The sequence below is a fragment of the Gymnoscopelus microlampas genome (genome assembly GCF_963454915.1).
Source record: "Gymnoscopelus microlampas genome assembly, chromosome: 8".
In the NCBI taxonomy this organism is placed as follows: Eukaryota; Metazoa; Chordata; class Actinopteri; order Myctophiformes; family Myctophidae; genus Gymnoscopelus; species Gymnoscopelus microlampas.
In genome coordinates, this window is record NC_139945.1 from 53,580,163 (window position 1) to 53,592,662 (window position 12,500).

The following is a 12,500-nucleotide window of genomic DNA, read 5'->3' on the forward strand; positions in this document are numbered from 1 at the left end:
TCTGTGAAGCAGACAAGACCATATCATTTTCATTAACCATAACTGCCACAAATAATGGAAATCTATGCATGAATACACAATTATTATTCTGGAAAAGGACCATGATCTAATTGTGACACCCCGCCCCCTCCATCCATATAGTCAGCCATCCACCCTACCGTTCTATCCATCTCCAAACATTATTGCCCATCTCTCATTACTTATGTCAGTACATCAAATACTCTATAAGTGCTAAAAAATATCCAACAGCCATGTTTTTTTCAAGATGGCCTATTATTGATCAAATGTATCCGATCATAATCATACAGTGACCAAGGCTAGTTATACACACTTTAATTGACATGATGAGTTATGAATTGACATCATCCGTATATTTGGGTATTCTCGTGTTGAGAGCGTCAATAGGCTCTATGCACAGCAGCCATATTGGAAAGAAATTGGGCCTCTTCTTACTTCCTTCACAGGTGTTACCAATGACACTAATGAAGGCTCTGTTCCATTCTGGTCAGGGTGCTGATATCGTGCATGGTGGCTCACTAGAAACACTCCATTTTGGTTCCCAAATGGCCCCTTATGGTGGGAGTGTAGTAACTCTGAGAGTGTACAAATGGAACCAAATGGACCCTTCCGGGTCCATTTGGTTCCATTTGTACACTCTCAGAGTTATGGGGGTCCTTGAAAATAAGACAACCACTGTGCCACACTAAATGGAACGGAGCCTTAATTAGTATCATTGGTAACACCTGTGAAGGAAGTAAGGAAGGGGCCCCAATTCATTCCCAATATGGCTGCTGTACATAGAGCCTATATATTGTGGAAACAGGTCAGTATGAGACGCACCCTGCATTATCTAACCTGCCTGCATCTCCCCAAACACATTTAGCCACAGAACACTGTGTGCCAGCAGCAAATCCAGTGACTTGACATTGATTCCGCATCCAGCTCAATGGGTTTGCCGCAGTGTGGGTTTAAGCAGCGCGTGTCTGGCTGACGTATCAGTGTTACGCTCCCCTGGCCCCTGGCCCCCACTCATCCATCTCCCCTTCAATCTGAGGCATCTGCCAGGGGACTCCACACGGCACTATTGAGTGTCTCTAAACAATGGCTTCGAAATAACAGGCCAATCTATTTATACAATAGATGGGGACATATGGTGTGCCCAATCACCATGGGCGCCCTGGGAGCTAAACTTATTAGCCTCGGTATATACCCCACTTTCTACCAGGCTGATGGAAGAGAGGTGGATCATGAAAGCGATATGTTTATGTTGCAGCGCAAAGCGTCGTTGACACGTAGACCGGCTATTTCTAGTGCGTGACACTTGCACACGACTAAGTATTAAATAACCATTTAGCTTCCATTGTTGTTGAGTTCGTTTTATGAGCTCACATAGACAGATGGAGATACAGTAAGTAAACATCCACAGATAGAGGCAAGCAAACAAGCATGCTTTTAGGTTATCAACGGCAACGGCGAGGTGAGTTCAGTGACAGGTACAATTTACAATTCAAGCTCTTATCTAGTCTAAGGATATAAACCTAGCATCTGAAAACATGCAAATATTCTTTCTAAATAGCATACATATGTGAACAAATAGCCAACACACATTTGTATGAGTAGCATCTATCGAAATAGACAACAAGAAGTGATAAGGAATGAGGAGTGCTAGCGTGAGAGGTAGAGTCTGAAGAGGTGAGCTTTCAGACTTTGTCGGAAAATGGGGAATGAATCTGCAGTGACTTGACTGGTGGGGGGGGGCGGGGGGGTCATTCCATAGTCTGGGAGCTAGGAGGGATAAGAATACTAATGTCATCTGCTTTAGAGTGAGGGGAGCCCAATGTCATTCCAAGTGTCAAGCAGAGGCGGGACCCGATACCTGACAAGCTTTCTGTCTTGCAGTGGTGGAAAAAGTACTGACATTTTGTTATACTTTACGTAAAAGTATCAATACTGCAATGAAAGAAATACTCTGTTGCAAGTAAAAGTCTGGAATTGAATTTTTACTTGAGTAAAAGTACAAAAGTATTGGTATCAGAATGTACTTGAAGTACCAAAAGTAGAAAGTACTCATTATGCAGAATGTCCCATTTCACAAGTTTTCAGATGTATAAAATGTATAAAAAACTTTTGAAAATAGCAGATCTACAAGCTCACAATGCGTCGCATTGTGAGCTTGTAGATCGGCTGTTTTCAAATGGCCGAAATGTATATAGGGCTGAAGTGGGTAATGTATGTTTTGTAATAATAATCAAAATCTCCAAAGTAACTAGTAACTAAAGGTTTCAAATAATTGTACAATAAAAGTACAATATTTGCCTCTGAGATGCAGTGGAGTAGAAGTAAAAGTCTTGAAATTTGAAAATACTCAGGTAAAGTCAAAAATGCCTCAAAGATTTTACTTAAGTACAGTACTTGAGTAAATGTACTTAGTTACTTTACACCACTGCTGTCTTGTGCCCCTGTGTCCCTGCTTCAGGAGGGCGTATTGACCAGGCTCACCACGACGGCCTGGCCTCCTTGGCGCTGCATGAGACCGTGGCCTTTGACAACGCCATCGCCAAAGGTCTGGAGTTGACAAATGAGGAGGAGACTCTCACCGTGGTCATGGCAGACCACTCCCACCCCTTCATCTTCCAAGGATACGGCTTTAGAGGAAACAGCATTCTGGGTAATTACAACTGGGTGTACAGTACCCAACCTAATATTGATTTGTTTTATTGTATTTGTCACGGTTTGAGTCCGGGCAGGATTGTATAGTGCAGCAAGTTAATGACTTAATCGTTCACTTTGTGATGCAAGCATGAAATTTGGCACACATACTCTCTAAGGGCCACTCTTATGGAAAAGGGCGCTGGCCACTCAAAAATCCAAGATGGCGACCATTTTTTTCAAGATGGCCACCACCTTAGCGGAGCAAATAGTGATATAATCTTTCAGGTTGTGATACAATGATGAAATTTGGCCCACATACTCTCTAAGGGCCACTCTTATGGAAAATGGCACTGGCCACTCAAAATTCCAAGATGGCGACCATTTCTTTCAAGATGGCCACCACCTTAGGGGAGCAAATAGTGATATAATCTTTCAGGTTGTGACACAATGATGAAATTTGGCACACATACTCTCTAAGGGCCACTCTTATGGAAAAAGGCACTGACCACTCAAAATTCCAAGATGGCGACCATTTTTTTCAAGATGGCCACCACCTTAGCGGAGCAAATAGTGATATAATCTTTCAGGTTGTGATACAAGGTAGACATTTGGCACACATACTCTGTAAGGGTCACTCTTATGGAAAAGGGCACTGGACACTCAAAAATCCAAGATGGCGACCAATTATTTTCAAGATGGCCACCTTAGCTGAGCAGATAATGATTTAATCTTTCAGGTTGTGATACAAGGATGAAATTTGGCACACATACTCTGTAAGGGTCACGCTTATAGAAAAAGGCACTGGCCACTCAAAAATCCAAGATGGCGACCATTTGTTTCAAGATGGCCTTCTCCTTAGCAGAGCAGCTTGTGATATAATCTTTCAGGTCATGATGCAAACATGAAAATTGGCAGTAGCAGTCTCCAAAGGCCACTTGACAATAAAACAATCACAGACACATGAAATGTGAAGATGGTGACCATTTTCCAAGATGTTGTTTTTGCCCAAATAGTTTTACTCACATTTACAAACCCCAATTTGAAACATTTGCACCTTCCACTGCACCCTTATTTGCAGCCACATTTGGTGAGTTCTTGATTTGGTGAAGTCTCTGCAAGTGGTGAATTGGCTGTCCAGAAGACCTGCCATTCTTCACCAAACTTCTTCCATCCCCAGTCAGCTGGACTTTCTGATTCAGGCTGACGCTGGGTGGGTTGACCCCATATGCAGCCGGCCTGATACGCTGCACGTTTGGTGTGTTGAATCAGAGCTGCCCTCGTTGGAGGAATGGCTTCTGCTTTCGGGCAAACATGTCAAATCTAGCTTCATCCACACTGACAGCTGTGCTCGATCGATCGTACATCAGGACCACAAACTTCTCCAGGATCTTCAGGTCATCATCACTTAGTTTGGGAGGATATTGGCTTTGTTTGGTGAAGCAGTGAAGGCATGAAAGAACAGTATGCCTCTGGTCTTTACTGGTCCAGTACAGCAGTACAGGTCATGTACACCAATCCACCTTAGGCTCTGACCATGCCTTAATGCAACCCACAGCTGCTGGAGACCAAGGTCCTGAAGTGAGGGAAACATGCTTAGTCCTATGACAAGAATGTCAGTGTCATTGGCTTTGATCATGATAGCTTTGCTACCCTCCTCTGTTGCATGCCTGGCATGTACAAAGATCCAAGTATCAGCTTCCTCATGGAAACATTTATCCAAACTAACCAGACTAGTTTCAGAGGTACTCAATACATCTGGTCCCTTGGTTACAACAACTATGTTTGGTACAGTCATGTGAGAAATCTTGTCAGCCAGAAAGTGGAAGAGGTCTGTCTTGTTGTCTTTATGTCTGAGGAAATTGCGCCAATTTGCTGGAACTTTATTGTTGTTTGTCACTTGCCGTCGACCTCCCTGGCTGAGTTACACAGCAGTGATGCCACCATTGTGCCCTGGTTGTGCAATGACGTTCACTCTATTATAATAAGCTATATAAGACATAATGATACAACCCCTGGAAGTCATCTTGAAAAATGGCGGCCATGTTGATTTTTTGGGGTGGCTAGCTCCCCTTTTCATAACAGTGGACCTAAAAGAGTATTTGTGCCAAATATCATCCTTTTATCACAACCTGAAAGATTATATCACCATCTGCTCCGCTAAGGTGGTGGCCATCTTGAAAGAAATGGTTGCCATCTTGGATTTTTGAGTGTCCAGCGCCCTTTTCCATAAGAGTGGCCCTTACAGAGTATGTGTGCCAAATTTCATCCTTGTATCACAACCTGAAAGATTATATCACTATCTGCTCCGCTAAGGTGGTGGCCACTTTGAAAAAAATGGTAGCCATCTTGGATTTTTGAGTGGCCAGCGCACTTTTCCTTAACAGTGGCCCTTAGAGAGTATCTGTGCCAAATTTCATGCTTGTATCACAACCTGAAAGATTATATCACTATTTGCTCCGCTAAGGTGGTGGCCATCTTGAAAAAAATGGTCGCCATCTTGGAATTTTGAGTGGCCAGTGCCTTTTTCCATAAGAGTGGCCCTTAGAGAGTATGTGTGCCAAATTTCATCATTGTATCAAAACCTGAAAGATTATATCAATATTTGCTCCGCTAAGGTGGTGGCCATCTTGAAGAAAATGGTCGCCATCTTGGATTTTTGATTGGCCAGCGGCATTATCCATAAGAGTGAACCTTAGAGAGTATGTGTGCCAATTAAATTTCATCCTTGTATCACAACCTGAAAGATTATATCACTATCTGCTCCGCTAAGGTGGTGGCCATCTTGAAAAAAATGGTCACCATCTTGGAATTTTGAGTGGCCAGTGCCTTTTTCCATAAGAGTGGCCCTTAGAGAGTATGTGTGCCAAATTTCATCATTGTATCACAACCTGAAAGATTATATCACTATTTGCTCTGCTAAGGTGGTGGCCATCTTGAAAAAAATGGTTTCCATCTTGGAATTTTGAGTGGTCAGTGCCTTTTTCCATAAGAGTGGCCCTTACAGAGTATGTGTGCCAAATGTCATCATTGTATCACAACCTGAAAGATTATATCACTATTTGCTCCGCTAAGGTGGTGGCCATCTTGAAAAAAATGGTCGCCATCTTGGATTTTTGAGTGGCCAGCGCACTTTTCCATAACAGTGGCCCTTAGAGAGTATCTGTGCCAAATTTCATGCTTGCATCACAAAGTGAACGATTCCTTTGAAATCTGCCATTAACTTGCTGCACTAGTAGGACCCAAGTGCAGGAGAGACAGAGGCAGAACTGGTCGGTTTAACGGGTTTAATAACTCAAAGGTGATAATACAGGCAAGGGACTGAACTCACGATGTAACGCACGCAACATAATACAATGAACAAGCAAGGACAGGTAGCAAACACAGGGCTTAAATAGACAGGGAAATAATAAGACACAGGTGAACTCAACAGACAATCAACACTGGGATAGGCTGAGGGACTAAGAGGACACAGGAGGAGAACATGACTAATCAACAGGGAGGTGAGACAAGACGGGTAACAATAAGCGGAACAGGAAACAAGACTACAAAATAAGGTACAGAACAAACGCAGGGCAACAACAACAGAGTAACAGAATAACAAGACTAGGTACAGAACAGAACAAAGGCCTAATAAGTCCAAGACCTTATAAGGACAGGAAGGTCTAAATAATAAAGTCAGAGTCCACGGCCCGAGGAGCGGACCGTGACAGGCCTAAAGAACAGGCCTAAAGTGTCCACGACCATATAAGGGCAATGAGTCCACGGCCCGCGGAGCGGACCGCGACAGTACCTCCCCTCCACGGGACGACTTCCAGGCAGACAATCTTAATCCAGAGCGATTCACAGTTAGCAAGGTAAACACGAGGTAATGCATCACATGGATAGAAATAGTAGAATAATCTAGGATCATCATAGGTAAACCAAGAACCTCTCATCAGTCAAAACAGTATAATATATGTTCTGTGCAGTAGCTGGGGGAGCCGCCAGGCACCCCCAAGCGCCACCTCGTTTTTGGGTGTGCCTATAATAGCCAACCGTATGGAAATGTCCCGGGTTGTGTGAAGGCTGGTGTTGTATTTCGGTATGAGGCTTGAATCAGAAGTCATCTGCCCACTCATCCACACTGTACCATCTCATTATTTCCCCTCCGCTCTGTCAATCCTCTCCTGCCCTCCAGCAGAGTATGTCTCTCTCTCTCTCTCTCTCTCTCTCTCTCTCTCTCTCTCTCTCTCTCTCTCTCTCTCTCTCTCTCTCTCTCTCTCTGTGTGTGTGACACAGTGCATGTGTAGGCGTACGTAGGCTATGTGTGTATGTACGAATGTGTGAACCTGCGTGGGTGTGTGTGGGCATCGATATGTGAATATGTAAATGCTCTTTCATGCTTGCACACATACAGCAGTAAGTGTGTGTGTGTGTGTGTGTGTGTGTGTGTGTGTGTGTGTGTGTGTGTGTGTGTGTGTGTGTGTGTGTGTGTGTGTGTGTGTGTGTGTGCGCGCGTGTGTGTGTGTGTGTTCTGCTAGCTCTGTCTCTGCTCCAGTCTTCCTCAGCAGCCAGTGGTAGCTTGACATTTCTTCCTCGTCTTCTCTCTCTCTCTCTCTCTCTCTCTCTCTCTCTCTCTCTCTCTCTCTCTCTCTCTCTCTCTCTCTCTCTCTCCCTCTCTCTCCCCTTCCTCCACCTCACTCTCTCCCTCACTGTCGCCCCTCTTCTTTTTAACCCCTTACGGCGTTATGCGTGTCTTTCCCCAGTTCTTCATCTGCATTGGTATCATCTCTAAAGTAGCCTATATATTCCTCGCCTCTTAAATCTCTCATTCCCTCATTCACCCCACCTCCTCTCTCTCTCTCGGTCTTCCCTTCATCCTCGTCTGTCCTCTGTTTCCTTTCCTCCCTCCTCCTGTCATCTCCTCTCTGTCTGTGGGCTTTCCGAGATGTCAGAGCAAACTGAACCGACGGTAAATAATGTCTACTTCCCACACGGAGCTCGGCGCTCCTTCTCCTATCCTCATTTCACCCTCTCCTCCTCATCACCCCCTCGGCTCTCTCTCCATCTCCCCGCTGGCTCCCAACTGGCCATGTGATTAATGCCTCAGCGAAACACTGAGAGCTTCATCAGCGGGGTGATGCCGTGGGCTAATGCCTCACCTGGAGAGAGAGAGAGGGAGAGAGAGAGAGAGAGAGAGAGAGAGAGAGAGAGAGAGAGAGAGAGAGGTTCAATCCAACCCCTGACCTCTCGCAGTCTTCCCTTGGAGACTCCTGCCCTGTATGTGTGTGTGTGCAGTGATGGGAAAAGTAATCCATTTTTTTTTACTTACGTAAAAGTATCAATACTGCAATGTAGAAAATAGCACACATCTACAAGCTCTATTTTGTAGAAAATAGCAGATCTACAAGCTCACAATGCGTCAATGGCCAACGTATATAGGGCTGAAGTGGGTAATGTATGTTTTGTAATAATAATCAAAATCTACAAACTAACTAGTAACTGAAGTTTTCAAATAAGTACAATATTTGGATCCGAGATGTAGTGGATTAGTAGTAAAAGTATTGGAAATTGGAAATACTTAAGTAAAGTACAAATACCTCAAAAAGTACAGTACTTGAGTAAAAGTACTTACTACACTGTGCGTGCGTGCGTGCGCGAGGGTTTGATCAAAGGACTGAGTGGGTTATAAGTAACCTTCCAAGTGGCCGATCAACCCCCTGAGCCACTGCCGCCCCAAACATAATCAACTGAATTGATTAGTCTTATTAATCACTTCAGCCCTATGTTGTACTTTGTAACAACAGTTGGATTGAAAAACAGCGAAAATAGCCAATCTATTTGTGGATAAATGAGGCTATGGGTATAAATAAATTATTGCCCAGAATTTGTTCACAAGGTTATCCAACTGAGGGCTGGCATATCAGCAGAGCTGACGATGCAGCAGTGTCCAAGGTGATACTAACCCTGGATATGCATGTAATATTGAGAGAAATAGACATCAGGCATCAGGCATGCGTGTGAGAGGAATAGAATTGTGTGCATGTGAATAACTGAGTGAGTGAATGTGATAAACAAAGAAAGCTGGAATGTGTACATCAGCAACACTTGTGATTTTTCAATCTAAATATCATTATGTGTGAAGGACAAATCTCCATGGTTGTGTTTTCTAGGTAAATCTACCTTATGGGCCACAGACCTTCTGCCTTTCACTACTCTGATGTACGGCAATGGACCTGGGTACGGCAAGAGGGTTGATGGCCAGCGCCCCGACATCCGGAAAGTTGACACAAGTAAAGCCCCTTTCATTTGTCAGTCCTCTAACGGTCACTGCAGCCCCTTTAACTATTAGTTATTCAACGTGACTTTAACAGGTTTTATCTTCTCAGTTACTTCCAGAGACATGTTTTCTTCCACACACACAGGAGAAAAGAGTGCTGGAATTACCTTTTAGAGTTTAGATATCTGTTCCTAGTCTCTTAATTCAGTGGTTCTCAAACGTTTTCATGTCAAGGACCCCCACAATTGCATATCTGCTATTTTTGAATAGCAAAGTATATAATATGGTTAAAGTGGTTAAAATTATTGTGATGCTATATTAACCACACTTGCTATATTGCTATATGTTCTCAAAGTGCTATATTAACCGCACTTTGAGAACCAATGTATTCACTCTGTGTGTGTCTCTCTCTCTCTCTCTCTCTCTCTCTCTTCCTGTCTATCCATCCATCAGAGGCTAAGGACTACGTCCAACAATCTGGGGTCCCCATGGAATCGACCACGCACGGCGGGGAGGACGTGCCGGTGCTGGCCCGTGGGCCCATGGCACACCTCTTCCAGGGCGTCCACGAGCAGAACTACATAGCCCATGCCATGGGATATGCCGCCTGCGTGGGCAGCGACCAGAGGCATTGCAGCATTCATCCACACACCACGGCTCCCGTAGATCCCACCCACACCACTCATCCACAAACCACGGCTCCCGTAGATCCCACCCACACCACTCATCCACAAACCACGGCTCCCGTAGATCCCACCCACACCACTCATCCACAAACCACGGCTCCCGTAGATCCCCCCGGCACCACAGCCGCAGCGTTTAAGCCCCTGGGAAGCCCTGGCACGCTGGTGGCAGTGCTCCTAAGTGCCCTGCTCGCTGCCATGCTGCACTGAGAGTGTGTGTGTGTGTGTGTAGCCTAATTCAGTGGTTCTCAACCTTTTCAGCCCATGACCCCCCAACATAATCATATTTGAACTGGGGACCCACCCTGACAAGCACTTGGAATAGGCTCTATGCACAGCAGCCATATTGGGAATGAATTGGGCCCCTTCCTTCACAGGTGTCACCAATAATACTAATTAAGGCTCTGTTCCATTTGGTGTGGCATAGTGGTTGCCTTATTTTCAAGGACCCCCATAACTCTGAGAGTGTACAAATGGAACCAAATGGAACCAAATGGACCCGTAAGTTACGGGTCCATTTGGTTCCATTTGTACACTCTCAGACTTACACACCCACCATAAGGGGCCATTTGGGAACCAAAATGGAGTGTTTCTAGTGAGCCAACATGCGCAATATCAGCACCCTGACCAGAATGGAACAGAGCCTTCATTAGTATCATTGGTAACACCTTTGAAGGAAGGAAGAGGCCCAATTTATTTCCAATATGGCTGCTGTGCATAGAGCCTATTGTAGGAGTTGAGGCATTACATTTAGTTTGATTCGGTTCCATAGATAAATATTGTGAAAATAGCCAATGTAGACTACAAGCTAGCCGATCTATAAGGCCCGGCAACACGAGGCCTCGCGATCCAGGTTTGTAACGGTTATTTTCAAAATGTTTGCCTCTTTCTTATATTATTTGACAATTTGGCCAATGTTTGACCACTTTTTATTAGTTTGTTGATTACTTTTGATGCAGTAAATGGTCTTTTTTCTTTTCTTTCTTTCTTTTTTTTTTATATCAAAATGGTCTTAAAAGTCCTTCAATTGTCACTTTACTGTCATCTGGGGTCCCACCTCCGCAAATCATGTCCGAGACCCACAGGTTGAGAACCACCGGCCTATTTTATAATTCGTAGTACGACGGTGTCGCTTGCCAAAAAAACAGCGGATCTACAGCTTAGCTTGTAGATCTGTTCTATTTGTCAAGCGACACCCTTAGGGTGATGGAGTGTAAATGTAACTTTATTGATCTTTGTCTCACTAAATCCAACACGCAAAAAGTCTCACCCTTCAATATTCAGTCACGTGATCTATACAAATCATTTCAGTAAACATGATGGAGTGTTATCAATACAAAGTCACAAATATGCAATGCACAGAGTATGAATGCAAGTATATCTGATACGGGCTTTGTAGCTATAGCTACAAAACCTTCCGTGCAAGTTCTTAAAAGCCTTATCATCAAATCCTACTATAATTCTAGTAACCTCTGTAGTGGTAGGTGAAGCTACCCGGTTCTCCTCAGTGGCTGGACCAATTGCTCTGATTTTGCACACAACCATTGACCATTACCATCTGAACTTAACTGTGAAGCCCGTTTTTCAATTTCATCAAATCTCAGCTTCTTATTAGCGTTTATGTGTCAAACAATGTCGCCTCCCGGGTTGCCAGATCATGTGCGCATATCTACCCACGGATGCGTCGCCCGGGTATGGTCTAGTAATAATAAATGCTGCATTGGGATTATCGGTCTGATGTCAGCATGCATTTTTGTTTTCCATCCTGTGATGATGAGAGGGAGACACGTGTAGGTTAAAGATTACTTCTATTTTTCTATGGAAATAACGATACGATGGGAAAACGACAACGAATTACACCCACTTTTTTACTTCTGTAAACCTGCGATGTGACAATAAAGCTGATTTCTGATTCTGATTCTGACATCACCAGATCTATATTTGCATTGGGTCTCCTTTGATCTACTGTTTCTATAGGCTATCCATAATGTCAGTGGTGGAAGAAGAACTCTGATTTGTTTTTTCACTTATTAAAAAGTAACCTCAAAATTGTACTTAAGTACAGTACTTGAGTAAAGGTACTTAGTTACTTTACAGCACTGCATAACGTTAATTGGGGCTCGGATGGGCCATGTTTGGTGACATGACTGCAGCAGGCCATTAATAATGCCAAATAAGATCCCCTATTTGTGTATCAATCACAGTTGCAGCATATTGTAATTATTTCTGACATCTGATGTTGTTTTTAGCACTGGATGGATCCCAACCTTTCTTGTGGATATTACATTTATGGACATTATTTTGGGTGCTTTTGCTTGCACTAAGTTACTAACATATTGTAGTGTTTTGTTAAAGTTCTATATTCTGATAATCATTGCTATAGATTGGGTTTCCCCATCTCTCCTGTTCTTTTGCAAACAGAAAATACACTTTCAGTTCAGGATACCAATTTTATTCAGTTAGGAGAGACAATGGTAACAGGGTAGGTGGGCACTAGGGACATCTGGGCACCTCAGTGTTAAATTGGCATTTTTCCCCCCTAAAATGTTAAAAAATATATATAATATTTGGAAAATGTTTTTAAATAAAGTAAAGTATATATGATTAGAACATGCTTAAACATTTGACAATTAATGTCTAATATTTCTACCATTGCTACAAATTGCTACAAAACCTGTATATCCAGTCATTTCAGCATGAACAAGAAGTTGAAGGATAATTTTAAATCTAATAATGATATACCTGCATGTTCACATCATGTATACTTCAACCTCAAAATTGTACTTAAAGGTAGGGTAAGTGATTTACTTTGGTTAAAATAAATAGCTCTACATTCTGATAGTACTTATGGAGTGTTTATTCAGTAAAAGGAGTCTCCCATGTCTCTCCAGCTCTTTATTAAACAT

At 43.3% G+C, this 12,500-nt stretch overlaps 1 protein-coding gene across 1 annotated transcript in view; it reads left to right on the top strand.

The window, feature by feature from the left end:
• LOC311050644 (alkaline phosphatase-like) overlaps window positions 1-9,804 on the top strand; it is a gene marked incomplete at its 3' end in the record, with an annotated part of 26,225 nt that extends 16,421 nt beyond the window's left edge. Inside the window, exons 9-11 of the mRNA XM_084064730.1 lie at window positions 2,477-2,668; window positions 8,805-8,924; window positions 9,365-9,804. Coding sequence (XP_083920856.1) covers window positions 2,477-2,668; window positions 8,805-8,924; window positions 9,365-9,804 — 752 coding nt within the window. The remainder of the gene's footprint in view (window positions 1-2,476; window positions 2,669-8,804; window positions 8,925-9,364) is intronic.
• Window positions 9,805-12,500: the final 2,696 nt, after the last annotated feature.